Here is a 15,592-nt window from a genome sequence, read left to right as displayed (position 1 = left end):
AAATGTCATCCTATAGTAAGGCATAAAAACTCATAATATAGTAAGGAAAAAAAAAAAAGTCACAGGCATAAAAATTCTGTATCATAAGATATGAAAAGTCATAGTAAGGTATAAAAAGTCTTAATATAGGAAGGCATAAAAATGTCAGTAAAGTAAGTCATAAGCATAAAAATATAACACTATAGTAAGTCATAGTAAAGCTTTAGTTAGTTTAGGCAAATGCCCCACATTTCTGATCAAAATTCAGTTTTTATCTTTAAGCTGCATAATTTTCATTGTCAATTCAGAAATAAACGACAAGGACAGAAAACATTTGCTTATATTGGAGATTTTTTAATAACACATTTCAATATTGCAACAGCCATCAGATTTTCTTCTAACAGGTAAAAATCATCAAAAACTAACAAAAAAAAAAAGAAACTTTTTTTTTCAGTTTTATATTCCAAACACCACTGTTTCTCAGCTATGGCCCTAAATTCAAACAAATGAAACCCTTACACAGTGAGCAGATATTATATTCAACACATTGTTCTTCAAACAAATTATAAAAATAGATTTAGCATTTTCAAATACATATTTACAGTATTAAACATATCATAATGATCACAGTAACAGAGAGGTGGGGATAGAGGGGGGAACAATTTGAATTTCATTCATCGTGGTGGCGAGGTCCAGTTTGTTGTTTGTTTGTGACTGCGTGTGTGTCTCTGTCTTTGTGTGTGTGTTAAGGACCATCAGAGTGTTTTCTCAGATATGTTAACATGTGCGTGATAACATCTATAAGGACATATGACTTTATTTAATTTGACAAAACAGTTACAGAGAGAGAAGGAGAGTACAAGGAGAAAGAACAAAAAAAATAAATAAAAAAAACACGTACCAAATACAAACCTGTTACAATATTCTGGTCAAAAATGTATGTACCCTCTATTGTGAAGCTGTATGAGAATGAAATAATGCCCAGATAAACTTCCTTCCTTCAAATCTCCTGTGTTAAAATAGGACAGAAAAGGTGATGGAGCAGATCACTGTACAGAGAGGATTCTGGGAGTTTAACTGGAAAAGAGTGCAACCACGTAGTATGGCAGAGCGTGATATTAACAGCAACATAAAATGAAACATGAGAATCCCACAGCAACAAAGAAAAACAAACATTTTTTAATTTTTTTTTTATGACATTGTTTTACTGTACCCATACTGCAACACACACACACTGTAATGTATACAGCAAATCCAATGATAATGGACCTAAAATGAACTGTAGCAAACCCAGTGTTCAAGAATACACAGATACTGTGTGCTGACAGTAAAAATCCTCCAGTGTTCCTCTCACTTCCTGTCAAAACAACTATAATCTGTTCAGGAATAAACTCACAGTCATAGAACAAAATCAACAAATCAAACAGAAACAAAACAAGAACACAACTGCTTTGCTCAACACTTTTTTTTTTTCTTTTTTTAAATACTATAAGTTAAATAAACCCTCCTAACCCCCTTTTCTGGAGAGGTTTGTGTTACAGTCTGTAAACATAAATAAATATGGATAAATAAGTGAATCAGGCCATCTTCCAGAGTTGGCCTGAGTCCTATACAGAGTATTAAACATGGTAGTGAGAGAGCCTTTGGAGAGGAGGATTATGTTACCGAGATGACACCCAGCAGGCTAGTGGAGGGGAACTAGATGCTTTTAAATGCGCAAAGAAAAAAAGTGGAGAGCACGGAGGAGTCGAGAAAGATAGAGGGAGTAAAGAAAGTAGCAAAACAGACAGCGACGTATGACAAATGAGTCAACAATCAAACACGTGTTCAACCCTTTGTATCCTGCTGCGTTTGTTTCACCATCAGTAGCCTCAAAGAAAAACAAAAAGGATGATGTTTCTGAAAGTACAGTCCATCATCACCCACAACTTACCGTCGCTCACACTTTATATACTGTATATAGGGCTATACAGTATGCTAGACCCGTCCATTCATCCAGCTCTTCTACACTTACTGTTTAACATGTGACAGCACAGTCTTCTCAAGCTCCTGCTCTGAAACTTTAGGTTACATTTCAGCCATGTTTAACCTTCAGAAATATTCCTTTAACCACCTGACATGAGATCAGCTCTGATGTACAATGATATGATTGTGTCCTCGTAGTAAATAAGCTCCAGTTTGATGTGAAATCAGCTGTGCCAGTTCTGAGGAGAGAGTTATTTGATCCAAGGCCAAGTAAAATAGTTCCTGCCTCTTACAGTACATTGTTTTTAGTGAATGGATGTTGTGGTGAAGGGAAATTCCACCCAAAACATAAATGTTTCTTTGAGCACTAGTCCATAACTGTGTGTGTGTTTGCTGCACAGTATATCTCCCGCAGCCTCAGACAGAGCCCGTCCTGCTAGAGACAATATTTCATTTGACTTAACACACTGATCCAGAACCAGTGAGATGGAGCTGACACAGTTACTGAAGGGTCAAAGTGCAGATAGAGGTCACACACAAAAATAGTCAAATGACATCACTCCTCTGCTGTCCCCCCCCAATCACAACAGGAACACTTGCTCCTCTCTGAGCGGAATTCATAGAAAAAAGGAAGGAAGGGATCAAGGAAGGCATGAGGAACTGTGGAAAGGAGGAGTAAATAGAGGAGTGCGGTTTGCTGAAAGATCTGCTCATCTTTCCTTAAGTCTGGAAGAGCTCTCTCTCTCTCACTCTCTCTCCGCCCCTCCTCTTCTCCACCCAATCATCTGTCTGCAGCAGCGTGAGACTCGGCGTGTGCGTCGACTGTCTGTTAGACCTGCACACCGCGGCCGTGCATTTGGATGACCTGGGCTCTGAGGGTCTGGATGGCAGCCAGTATCAGCTTCTGGTGCTCTAGGGAAGTGATGCCAAGGCTCAGTACGTCTCTGTGGGCACAGAGATCAAGATTTACCAAGATTAGTAGAAGGAATGTGAAATTTATTGAACTCTACATCACTGGCTCGAGTCAGTGACTTCTAATTATTTTATGCTCAGATTTACAGGTTCATTAATTAACAGTTTATCACTCAGAAACTTAGCTCATCTGCTCCATCACTGTGTAGTATTACCTTGATAAAATTTGATTGAAAGTGGATTGGTAGCATTATCAGACAAGCCAACAACTGTTATTACACTTTTACATCTGAGTCCCGCCCACTGAAACTGATTGGAAAAATAGATTTACAGGCCCTTTAAAGGTTTGTTTGGCAATTTCTTTAAGCAGTGTTCCACGGTCCTCTCTGGTTAAAGAGTTTCAGGTCTGTCACACCTCTGACCACACTGGTTGCCGGTGGGTTTGGCCAGAAGTGTGCTCTGTTTGCACCCACTTAACCACAGTGATGTCACTGTGTACCAACACACCCCTGAGTACACTTCGACATCACTGCAGCGAAGGTGGAGGAGGACCACAGGAGCACATGTTAAAAACAATAAAAAATAAAAATGTCTGAACTGAAACAAGTAGCTTCTAAAACACCTCATACATGTTCTTAAAAATATAGTTTACCTTATTTTAGGGCTGCAACAAATCATTTTCATTATCAATTAATCTACTAAAGTTTTATTTCCTCAATAAATCATTTGTAAAAAAAAAAAAAAAGCTCAGTTTAATTTCCAAAAGCCCAAGTTGATGTTGTAAAATTGCTTGTTTTTTCCCCAGTTACTCTAAAAGCAAAAAATAGTTTATCATGTAAGAAAAAAATAGCAATGTAGAAGGTGGGGTAAGAGACTATTTGGAGTTTTTGCTTTAAAAAAAACAACGATATATAACTATATCGACTAATTAAACATTCAGCTCTACTTTATTATTTATTTATCAGGACATTTCTAGATGTGCAAAGGTTAGCTCTAATAATCAGCGGTTAAAAAAAAAAGCCAATATCAAGAAAAAGAGTGGAGATTATCCACTAAGTGCTTTATTTATTCATGCAGTTAGTGTCTCACTTCAGTTATCTAGTCTCATTTGCTCACTTGGCTGCCCTCTTGAAAACGGGAAATGAAAGGTCACGGAGATAATGTTGTATAAAACTACTTACTGTACAGTCATTCGTGCCACAGACTCCAAGTAGCAGTACCCTGCAGCAGTGAAGTTGTCCTTGTATCGGCCCATGTCCACTGCGTCCAGCCACTCTCCTACTGAGTTAAAGGATGGGAAGGAGGGGAGAGGCCTTTCTGCTAGTGTAATGGATGAACTCAGGGTCCTAAAGGAAGAGAAGAAATAGGGGTAATTGTACAGAGTTTGGAAATTTATAGAAGTGAATGTTTACAGTCATCCATTCACTGGGCCTGTAGACCATACCTGCGTGCCAGTGTGGAGGAACCGATACCATCAGGGGAGCGAATGCTTTTGCTGAGGGCTGAGTGGATCTGGCTGAAGCTGGGCCTCTCTGTCCTCTCCTTCTGCCAACAGTCCAGCATCAACTGATGGAGATGTGGAGGGCAGTTAACCGGCGCCGGCAGCCTGAAGCCATCCTCAATGGCCTTTATCACCTACATGCACAAACAGGAAATCAATATCAGTTTAGACATTTTAGAATGAGTATTGTGATTTTCCAGTGCTTATACTATAACTGGATGAATTCCCCATGTGTATGTTTGTGACTGAAAGGGCAGGGTGGGGGGGAGTGAAGAAATATGAAGCAAAGTTGTGTCCTACTTTTAAAAGTTGAGTAAGGTACTTAAAACCTTTTTTTTCCCCTTTAGTTGCTTAGTTTCCAAGAATAGAATCATGTGGACAGTACAGGTCCTACTTGGATAAATAAGAGTATGAAAGTGCTGGGCTTTCATTTTCTCCTGTCACTAATTACTCCACCTACAATGTCCCAGTGCATCGTTCTGCTTTTTGTAATTTAACTTATTTTAAGGCATCACCTGATGAGATGTTGCTAACTTCAACAATATGAACTGAATACAAATCTGTAGCAACGTCTTGACTAAATTTACAAAAATTAAACCGCACAGCAAATAGCCAACTATTATCAGAGAGAGAACAAAGAGCAATATAAGTCACTGTCTGTGGGTTGAAAGGTCACTTCACAGGTTATTTGATTGGGTATCACAGTAGTTGGGTCCTGACAGCAAAAAACTGTTATAACTATTTACTTTTCTATAATACAATACATTGTGAATTAAAAACAAGAGTCCTGACAGGTCTGAAATTGAAGAGAAATTAGTGAAGTGAAATCAGCAAATTAGCAAAGTAAAAAGCCAGTATTTTCTGATTTGCTCCTGTTACCCGGCCCTCTAGAGAGATAAGTCACTAAATACTTAGGAAACGATTAATCTACTCCTGTGAAACCTCATGGTCTCCAAATATCAGAGCTTGAAAGCCCCCCCCCCCCCCCGAGACTTCCATCTGTGTCCCTCCATCAAACTAATGTTGTTCCTCCTAACAAGAGATTTCCTCTCAATATATATATAAATATATATATATATATATCCGGGGACATGCAATACGCCCTCCTCCTGAATCACTCTAAGTAATACAATCTCCTGAAAGGAGGAAATAAAGTTGAAGCCTAATCACAAAAAAAAAACGATGTCCATCAGCGGCATTATTTCCTAAAACACATTCCCTTCTCTCTGCCTGCCCACTCACCCAGTGCCCCACTCCACCATCCTCTCAGCCCCTTAAGCTCCTATCTCACTAAAGAGCATTCATAAAATGCTTTTCAGCATTTGACATTTTCCATTTAATCAAAGCTGGTAGGTAAAGGGCACTATGGATCACAGGTGGACAGGCCGAGCAACAATTCCGTTATGATATAATGTATCAATTTAAAGTGGATTAATATCCCCAGCGCTCTACAAGCTTGACCTTTGCCCCTTCAATTGGAAAGTTTGATAACATGAACAAGGCTGAGGGGAAACTTTCTTCAGCTTTGTGAAAGGGCACTGGAGAAAAAAAAAAAAAGGAATTTGAAAAGCCTCCTATTCTCGTGCCTGCTGAATAACTCATGCATATTAATTTTAGGACATTCAAAAATGGAGCATGCTAATAATCTGTTGCTTTTTAACTATGCACCTGCCTGCATAAAGTGTGCACATTATTTTCTGATGACATTCATTGGAGAGGGCATCAGCATGCTGAAGCTCTCGGACTTGATGAGTGATCGTTAACCTTAAAATGATCACTAGATTTGCTAATATTTCATTCCCGGTGTGTTGTTGGCTTCAATAAAAAGAGAAAATAGTCAATCCGCTCTCATCTCTTTTTTGCATCATGCTTAAATCTGCACTTTAGAGGCATGACGTCCTTCAAAAAGCTAAATAAAAACGTTTCTTTTTTTTTTTTTGTAGGACAAAGTGGTAGGAGTGGCAACAGGAAAAACAGAGAACCCACCCACACTGACTTGGAAATAATAGGTTGCAAGTGACAAGCGGCAGGGTCCAATCGACTGAACAATCTCTTCAACCCTCAAATAGCAAGCGCTTTACATTTCCTGAAAGAGGCTGAAATTTTCCAGAGGGATTTTCAACACTTTTAAGAGCAGGACGGCAGGATGGGGACAGGCGGAGGCCACTGGAAGGGGGTCAATGCGTCCTTACGAGAAAACAGGATTGGTCATGGAGCTGATGCAGACTTAAAGAGGGGGGACTTAGGCCCTGCAAAAGCTTTCAGAGGTACTGTGGCTTCTTGGCTTTCTTTTAATAAGATCCAGGCTGGGCATGGATACAGAGTTCATTGATAAAGAGAATCAGAGGGAGGTGGAAGAGAGAGAGGGAGGCTGGTAAAGTGCAGATATTAATATAAAAAAATGGAGGGAGGAATATGAAGAATAAAGGCAATAACTGGAGGGATTAATCTCTCTCTCCACTTACATCCTGGTTGCCCATATCCCAGTAGGGTCTCTCTCCATAGGACATGACCTCCCACATGACGATGCCAAAGCTCCAGACATCTGAGGCAGAGGAGAAGCGGTGGTACTGGATGGCCTCTGGAGCGGTCCACAGCACCACGCTCTTCCCTCCGTGCTGGCGGACAGAGGAGGTAGAGGTAAAATGCAGAGTTAAATAAAAGGGTGTGGAGAGTTCACAAAACATAAAGCTTTAATATTCTCTTTGAAAAGCTTTGAACGTATTTTCAATAGATCAAAAGAATCTTTAGACGAGTGAGTTCACCTTGAGTGGAACCCAAAAATATCCAGGGAAATAAGGCACTGAATTTTTCTTTTTTTTTTGAAAGCTTAATTATATGACTTCAACCTGAACCTGACATGACACGTGTTCGCTCTCATTTGGTCCAAGACTCATTAAAAATATCAGCCATACATGTGTGAACTTCATACCAACAAGCTTTCTACCACTTTTAGGTTCATTAAATAGGAAATTAGAGAGTAAAATATCCAGTGAAGTTAGCATCCTAGCTGAAGCACACGCTCAGGTCTTCATTATGATGTTCTCTTACCAGTGTGGTGTAGATAGCCTCTATCTTGTCCTCCTGAAGAGGTCTGAAGCCGGACACTTTGCAGCCCAGGTTGGAGTTCACCAGCACCTGAGATTGAGAAAACAAACCGGTTACGTTTGGGGGGGGGGGATCTCCGCGTGAGAGCTCAGCACCCTGGTGGGCGAAGCTCTTATCCCACCAGGGACAATTGATTGTTTACAGGAACAAATGGTCGTGTTCTTCGTTCTCCATGACGTGACCACTGGATTTGACAGACAGGGCTCTTAAAAAAAAAAAAAAAACCCACCCAGTGAAACCTGGAGGTGACAAACCGATTTCGACAGTATAGTCTCATCATTTTCAGCTTCACACGCTCCTCAAATAAAAACCTTCAGCTGAGTGATTGAAGATGTTTGCAGACAAGGACAAATTGTATTCTGTAGTCCGCCTGTGAAAACATATACCAACCCTCCCTACACCTTCTCCCCTATCACCTCCTCCCACCTGCTACCTCACCTTGTGTGCAGCCAGCCGTTTGTGGACGAAGCCCATTTCAGTGAGGTACTTCATCCCTGATGCCACTCCGGTCAGTATATCCATCAGCTGCATTACACTCAGCTGGCCCTCGTGTTTCTGGGAGTTATCAGAGGCACGAGGAGAGGAGGGACAATCACAGGAAGGGGGGAGACAAAGAAGGAGGGGGTGAGGAAAAGGAAGAAGAGGAAAGGATGAAGGAAAGGGAGAGAAAGTGAGGTGAGTTTACAGAATATAGTGATGCGAAAAGAAAAAAAAAAAAAAGCTAACACATCTGTTACTACAGTACAATGTTGTGCTCACTGAGCTGAATCCCTTTACTTGGAGAATAAACACAAACAGCCCATTAATTCATATAATTTCATACCACGCCGCAGTAGCAGAGGGGGCACAATAACAGTTTACACAAGCTTACAGCATCTTTGAGCTGAAACACTCCATTTGTGCTGTTAATTATGTTACATTTTCCTTATTACTGTAATAAGCACAAGTATTGCTGCTCTAGGACTGTACCGTAATAGTCGTGAATTCAGGATTATTAGAACAAAATGCTTTGTATGTGAAAGCGGAAGATAATAATAATGGGGCTTTATTTTCTGATTAGACAATAAGCAAACACATCTGCATATAATTTTAAGATAAATACACAAACATATTAAAGAAAACTTACCCTAAGGAAAGAATCTAAGGCTCCATTAGACATGCTCTCCACCACGATCATCATGGTGTTACCTGGAGAAAGAGAGCAAGACAGTAGAGTATGTGAACGAGTGAAACTGGGGGAAAATGTGAGAATCGGGGAAAAAAATAAAGTGAGTGTAATAGAGACAGAGACACAGACGGAGGGGGGAGCAGGAGGGAGAGAACACAGTGAGTGTAGTCCACTTGGCAGCAGGGCAGACATTGTGCAAAGCCATTCTTCACTCAGTGAACTGTGGTGAAGCCAGGAGAACCTGTGTGCTACCCTGGCTGTCTCAGCAAGTTTAACGACCCAGACCCACACACACGCACACACACACACAATCCATGCACGACAACACACATGAACCAGCAGAGCCCAGGCATGCACAGTCATATACACTCCACATATGCACAACAGGCACAGGCGTGCGTGTATGCGTACGCGTGTACACAGACACACACATGCACATGCACACTATGTGCCCAGGCACAGATGGCAGGGATCCAGCAGTGCTATGGAGTGCACAGAGGAGGATAATAAGACTGCAGCAGTTAGAGGGAAGAGGAAACAAGGAGAAAGGAGGAGTGGAATATGGGAGGTTGATACAGGTAAAGCTTGATAGACATGTAAACAACTTGGTGTCTAACAATAAATCTCATGCGGGCATGTTACAAAAAAAAACAAACTATAATTGTGTTGTAATATTCACAGTCCATGGTCTGCCAGTCGCGCTGGGCTTTCAGAAAGCTATTTGAAATGGTAACCAACAACACTGAAGCACCGTGAGTCAGCACAGAGACACTGCCAAAATCCACCAGCCATCATGTAATTCATGTGAGCTGCAGGGTGAATCACTGGTTTAACTCTGTGACTTGCACAGGGCCGGCATGACAGATAACAAACAGGGCCCCAGTTAAAGGAGCTCTAACTTATGTGTCACATGATCATCTGCTAAAAATTTAATTCTATTCTAGAAGATATAAGTTTGGAAATCCTGACAGAAATGGGGAGGAAGGGAGGAGAAACTGAGTGTTTAAGTGCTGCCTCACACAAACACAGATTTATACACTCACACACACACACTTGTAAGTCAGTGTGAATACATATTGAAAAGCAAATCCTTGAACTTTGCTCTGCTGTTTCAAACTGTGGCAAAACAACCTCTTTTATAGACTCAATCAGGTCTCTACAAGAACTAATAAAAACTGGAAACATTTCCTTGTTCCGAGGAAAAGTGATCACATACACTTGTAGAAAAAACAAACTGGGGACAAACATTACTGCAGCCAATCATACGAAGTCCAACAGACAGATGGCTTCTCTAAACAAAAGGTGTCAGTCATTTCAATGTAGTAGTAAATCCACGAAAGAGAGAGGTGATCACCGTAGTTGTGTTATGTTGGGGAGGTAACAGTAGCCTTGGCTGTATATTTGACATTCCAGCCACTCAACTCTCAGATCACTGCAGGTCTGTGCTGACTCCGACTGATTCTTGATACATTATTTTCAATAATCTGATCTGTTCTTAGGTTATTTCCTTCTGACTGAGCCGACAGCCGTGCTGCAGGGACATATCTCTGTTTCTCATGAATATCAGAGTGCAGCTTATGCTAGTCCAACTTTGTGTTGCAGTCTTCCAGCTGTAACACCTCCACTCCTTCAGTACCTCGACAGATATATAAGGGCACTTTGCCTCTGACATGAAACTCTCTGAAGCAACCGTAAGCTATGAAGACTGTACAATGAGACCACCACTTTCTGTCGCATTGATGACAAAATTTTGAATTTTTGACAGTTTTTCATGTCCTTACAATGTGATAATATATGTTTAAATAAACTGCAATTGTATAGCACACACTCAATACACCTAAAAATTTAAGACACATTCACCCATTCTCACACATACATATGTTTTTTCCTACATATTTAGCACTTTTTCTACCATACACACACTGATGATACATCAGGGGCAATTTGGGGTTCAGTATCCTGCCCAAAATCCCCACAATTGCCCAAAATGCAGACTGGAGAAGTCAGGAATTGAACCACCAACCTCCAGAGCCACAGCCACCCTAGTACCACAGTACATTGTAAATAAATACAATTTGGTGCTTTGATATTTACTATATTTACTGATCTGATCAAATGTAGCTCCTGCACTTATCTTTATCACTGTGCACTTAAACAGCAGCCACAGCAGAAAACTTCATTTAGCGGCCTCGCCTCTTTTCTCTGTGTTTCTACCCTGAGGTGAAAATACTTCCTGAAATCATATTCCTGGCAGGTAACAAATCACCGTATTGCATTTCCTATAATCCCATTTCCTGTCATCCAGGTACTGCCAGTAAGAAGGTGGAGCATCATGTGGTTGGTCATGACTGATAGAAAGGAAAGGAGGAAGCTTTGCTACCTTAATGGGACACACCCATGTTTCCAAGTGGCTTGAATTACAGTTAAAAGATGGGGAGATTAGAAAGAGGAGGTGGATGCTGTTTGCAGGTGGGCTAGGTGTGGTGGAGGGATGGCAAGGAGCTGAGTGAGGAGGAGGTGGCGGCGGGGGGGGGGGGTTAAGTGATGTAAAGCAGCTGATTTGTAGTCTAACAATGTGTGTGTGTGTGTGTGTGTGTGCACTGTTTGTGTGCACGGATGTGTGATTTCATGCCAAGTGAGGAGGCAAGCAAGCAGGTGTGTGTGTCAATGATAGTGAAAGAGAAGTGAGCATATGGGACCGCTTTCGTGTGTGTGTGTGAGAGGGAGCATCCATGTGTGTGTGTGTGTGTGTCAGTGTGTGTGTACATGATGGTGGGAGAGATTGGAGTGGATCTCAGGGCCCCGCTGGGTCTCTAGCACCAATTACTGTACCCTGCACATCTGCTGCCATCCTACTGAGCACAGAGTGTGTTCGGGCACTGTGCCCTCTCACACGCACGCAGACACACACAAACACACACACACACACACAAACACCACACTGAGCATCACTGCGGCAGTAACACAAACTTCACAAACTCTTTAAAGCTTCTCCCTTCACCTGCCATTCCCATTAACCTCTACCTCATCTTTTCTGTCTCTCATGTGTCTTTTCTAAGTCTCCTCCCTTCAAGTTTTTTTCTCTCTCACTCTCTCTCTCTCTCCCTCCTTCCATCCTGTTTTCGCTCTAGGACCTCAATTGCTATCTGTCAGCGGAAAATGGGCCTTGATGTAGCTTGGCTGCTGCTAGCGTGCAGCATCCGCCCCGCCACCCCGCTCTCTACTCTTCAACCTGGCTTCTTCACTGTGAGCACTGACCCCCTCCACGTGTGTGATATTAAAGTGGTCGGAGTGTCCCAGTGCTCTTTACAATCCTCCCTTCCTGTCCATCACCTTTCCTCTAACTCCAGTTTTCCTCCCATCTCTGTCCATGCTTTCACGAGACGTGATGACCCCCTTGTGCAGCTGTGATACTGAAATCTTTTTTTTTCTATCTTTCCCATGGCCTCATTCCTTTGGTAATGGAGATGATGAACCCCCCCCCCCTTTATGAGACTGGAGGTGATCAAACTGTCACATTTCTCTTTTGAACCTTGGCTATCCAGAATTTTTCCCCCTGTGTGCTTCCTTTCATCTTCACCTGCTCTCCTTTTGTTTTCCCAATCTTTTCCCAGGGGTATCGCCTTCCTCCCAAACTGCCTGTCACCCCCTGCTTTCTGCTTGGTCTCCCCTCCCTCCATCCCTTCTCACCGGTGGTGATGACGCCCTCCAGTCGGATGATATTGGAGTGGTCAAACTGTCCCAGGATGCCAGCTTCACTGAGGAAGGAGCGACGCTGTTTGTCGGAGCAGCCGGCCCTTAACGTCTTTATGGCCACTGGCAGCTCTCTCTTACTGGGCAGCTTCAGGCAGCCACGACACACCTCGCCAAAGTCGCCTGTAGGGGGAGATAAAGAAACAGAGGTCAAGGTCCCTATTGATTGAGGAAGAACCAGAGAGAACAGAGAAAAGAGGTCAGGCTGCTGATATGGAGTAATATCTGCACAAGGATCAAAAGAAAGTGAGAAGAAATGAATAGAGGGTTAGACCGAGGAGGGGAATGTGGAGAGAGACAGAGAACGGTTGGAGCAGAATCAGATGGTGAAATACAAACATACCGGGGAGGGAAAGAGATGACGCAAATGAACAGACACCATTGAGAGAGAGAGACAGACATGAAATACAAAGGGATCAAAGAGAGATCAAAGATGGGGTAGGGTGCAGGTGAAACAGTGAAACATCAAGCAGAGACAGGATAAATGTAACAGCCAGCTCGATTTTGGCAAAGATTAGTAAGTTGCCAGACCGAATGAACTGCTGCTGCAGTTTGTCTCAAGGCAGGTTGAGGGAAGGTGCAAAAATACCTTGAGTTGCCCTCAAGAGTGCTGCAACTGTGGACAGTTCCTGCTATGTCTGCTGCCTTTGCTCATACTGATAATGGGAATGGTAGCAATGCTTAGAATGCTTTTGCCTTTATTGCAATTTTGGTAAAATAAAGTTTCACAATTTCTACTGTGCCATAAACTCCTTACCAATTATATTAGGGGCACATAAAGAGCAATTTACACGAGGTGTACTAGTCAACCTGCAAAAACCAATGAAGGAAACTTTCAAAAGTCTGAAAAATAACCCTGATGATGTCGTCTGTGTTATCTCGAACTGAACAGAAAGCTTGTGTTATTAACTTGTGATGTAGAGTTTGAAACATGTGGGCATTTACCAAGCCGGGAGGTTCTAACAAAACCTCCCTGCTTGGAAATGTAGGATGGAAATGTAGGATCCAGTTTTTCAGAAGCTTGACCCATTTTGCATGTTGCACTTTTGTGGCCAGAAAGGTATGCAACCCCAAATACTGGAAAACTGCGGCTTTAAAGAGTTTGCGAAGTGCAGCAGTCTTGCTTTGTATAATCCTGTACCTGTGTGCACAATTCTCTCTATCTTGATGCTGGAGTTGTCCAGTTCCTTGGCAAAGGCGTGTACGGCCTGCAGCAGGTCCTCACAGGTCTCTGGGTCAATGTAGGTCCTCCGTGTTGGGATCTTAACTGGAGTGGTACAGACACACAGGAACACACAATATAAGACAACCTTCACAAAACAGAGACTTGTCATGTAATTTATGGTCCAGGTGCCTGTCACTATAAAGAAACATGATAAAAGACTGGGTTCCCCAGCAGCAAAATATCCACAATACCAAAAATAAATAGATAAAAGAACGACTCTCAGATTCAGATATCATTAAACCCTACGGGCAAATAAATACAGCTAACAACTGTTTTGTTAGCATATATATATGTGCGTGGCCCCAGTGGTACCCTCTCTCAGCACAAAGCTACGCATTCGCTTCGGTTTGTGCTCCACTGGGGCTGCAGTCAGTGGAGAAATTGGTAACTCTGCCTGCTTCAACAAAGAATTTCTCTCTCTGTGATTGTTCAACATTAGACCAAAATGATGTGTCTAGGAAGAAGCCTTTGCTCTCTGATCCGGAGACTGAAATCAATACCCAAGTTTTTACCATTGATGTCGGAGATAGCTGAAACATTTTCTACCATCAAACTCCACTATAAGTAAATATCTGAGTTTGAAATCTTTATCTGTGTTTATAATAACCAAACATAGCCCTTAAATACTTTGCAAAATGCTGATTTTGATTCTAACTGTTTAGGATGAGTTTTAGTTGGTTTTTTTTTTTCCTTTGAAAGAGACACAAAATGCTTCTGTTTATGTATTCATAACTTGTCTAATTCTCCGTTTTTGTTTGTTTTGACCTTGCGAACTCCAAAGGCAGAGAGAGAGACAAACCGAGATCAAAGGCTCCGACTCCTCAAATCCGACTTCGGGTTCCCTCCACAAGGCTTTAGTCAGATCACAAGGCTCTTGCACCAGGCTTTTTGTCTTGCCTCAAAATGTTATCTCACTAACACACACACACACACACACACACACACACACACACACACACACACACACACACACATGCAAAAATAACATACACGCACAAACACAATATAGTCTTCAGTCAGAAACTGGGACAGGGCATAATAGACAGTAAAATGCTGAGGCAGAGGAACCTTAAAGTGCCCCGGCACTTGTAGTTGGCTTGCTGCTTTGATGTTAGTGTTAGAGTTTGTGTACCAGCCTCGCAAAAAAAAAATGACAGCTTTGGAACATCAGCAAGAAAAAATATCTAAAAATAATATGATTATATGTCCTCAAAACACAATATGACATTTGATAAATAACCTACTATGTATAAAAGTGATATATTGTCAGCTACACAACTTGTTATCAAACAACAACTGGGTGTAATATCAGTGAAAATGGTCTAAATTCAAAATAAATGAATATTTTTTCTTTTGCTCTGTTCAATCCATAAATGAAAAATGTGGCTGTGATTACCTTCCCTCATTTCAGGACCTCTACAAAATCACTACTGTGACATTAATGAGACGCAACAATTGGGAATTGACGCTGACATTTAGAACTGCAAGTGGTACTGACCCCAACTGTTTGACTGTACACAGCACAAACAACAACAAAAACACTCTCAGCGCGCCACTTGTTTTTCTTTTATCAACTGCCTATTGTATTTACTGAACACTAACAACTAGCAAATAAACTAGCCAGCAGATAGCCAATAACTATTAAGCAATCAGGTTTAGTTTTCAATTAGATGACCTTTGACCCTTGGTACGACATGTTATGGCTGATCTTCCTGGAAAATGCCTGGTGGTTTTCCCAAAAGCTGGGCCGAGGCTCTGAAATGTGATTACAGCTCCGGATCGACCTGAAGGATCCTATACTGGCTGCCTCATAACGGCTTATTGATCCAACAGACACACACATGCACGCACACGCACACATACATAAATAAAGCCAAAAGTCCAATTATGAAGCAAATGAAACCTTTTCTATTCAAGGCCAGGGCTGAGTGGAGGATCGAATTCTTTTCTGTCAAATAGGGTTTCTCAAACTCACTGTTGC

The 15,592-nt window shown here is 41.8% G+C and overlaps 1 protein-coding gene across 3 annotated transcripts in view; it reads right to left on the bottom strand.

Annotated features, from left to right (window-relative positions):
* Nucleotides 1-312: 312 nt before the first annotated feature.
* The window catches only part of LOC130183408 (ephrin type-A receptor 7), a 150,569-nt gene continuing 135,289 nt past the window's right edge, over nucleotides 313-15,592 (bottom strand). For all 3 annotated transcript variants that reach the window (XM_056398780.1, XM_056398781.1, XM_056398782.1), the window contains 9 exons: nucleotides 13,528-13,653; nucleotides 12,324-12,509; nucleotides 8,592-8,653; nucleotides 7,904-8,020; nucleotides 7,409-7,495; nucleotides 6,823-6,975; nucleotides 4,301-4,491; nucleotides 4,038-4,202; nucleotides 313-2,888 (listed from right to left, as the gene is read on the bottom strand). In XM_056398780.1, the coding sequence (XP_056254755.1) occupies nucleotides 2,774-2,888; nucleotides 4,038-4,202; nucleotides 4,301-4,491; nucleotides 6,823-6,975; nucleotides 7,409-7,495; nucleotides 7,904-8,020; nucleotides 8,592-8,653; nucleotides 12,324-12,509; nucleotides 13,528-13,653 (1,202 nt within the window). In that variant the 3' untranslated portion in view covers nucleotides 313-2,773. The remainder of the gene's footprint in view (nucleotides 2,889-4,037; nucleotides 4,203-4,300; nucleotides 4,492-6,822; nucleotides 6,976-7,408; nucleotides 7,496-7,903; nucleotides 8,021-8,591; nucleotides 8,654-12,323; nucleotides 12,510-13,527; nucleotides 13,654-15,592) is intronic.

This window comes from Seriola aureovittata, chromosome 16, assembly GCF_021018895.1.
Source record: "Seriola aureovittata isolate HTS-2021-v1 ecotype China chromosome 16, ASM2101889v1, whole genome shotgun sequence".
Lineage (NCBI taxonomy): Eukaryota > Metazoa > Chordata > Actinopteri > Carangiformes > Carangidae > Seriola > Seriola aureovittata.
Note: the sequence above shows the minus strand (reverse complement) of the source record. Positions and strands in the feature narration are given on the sequence as shown.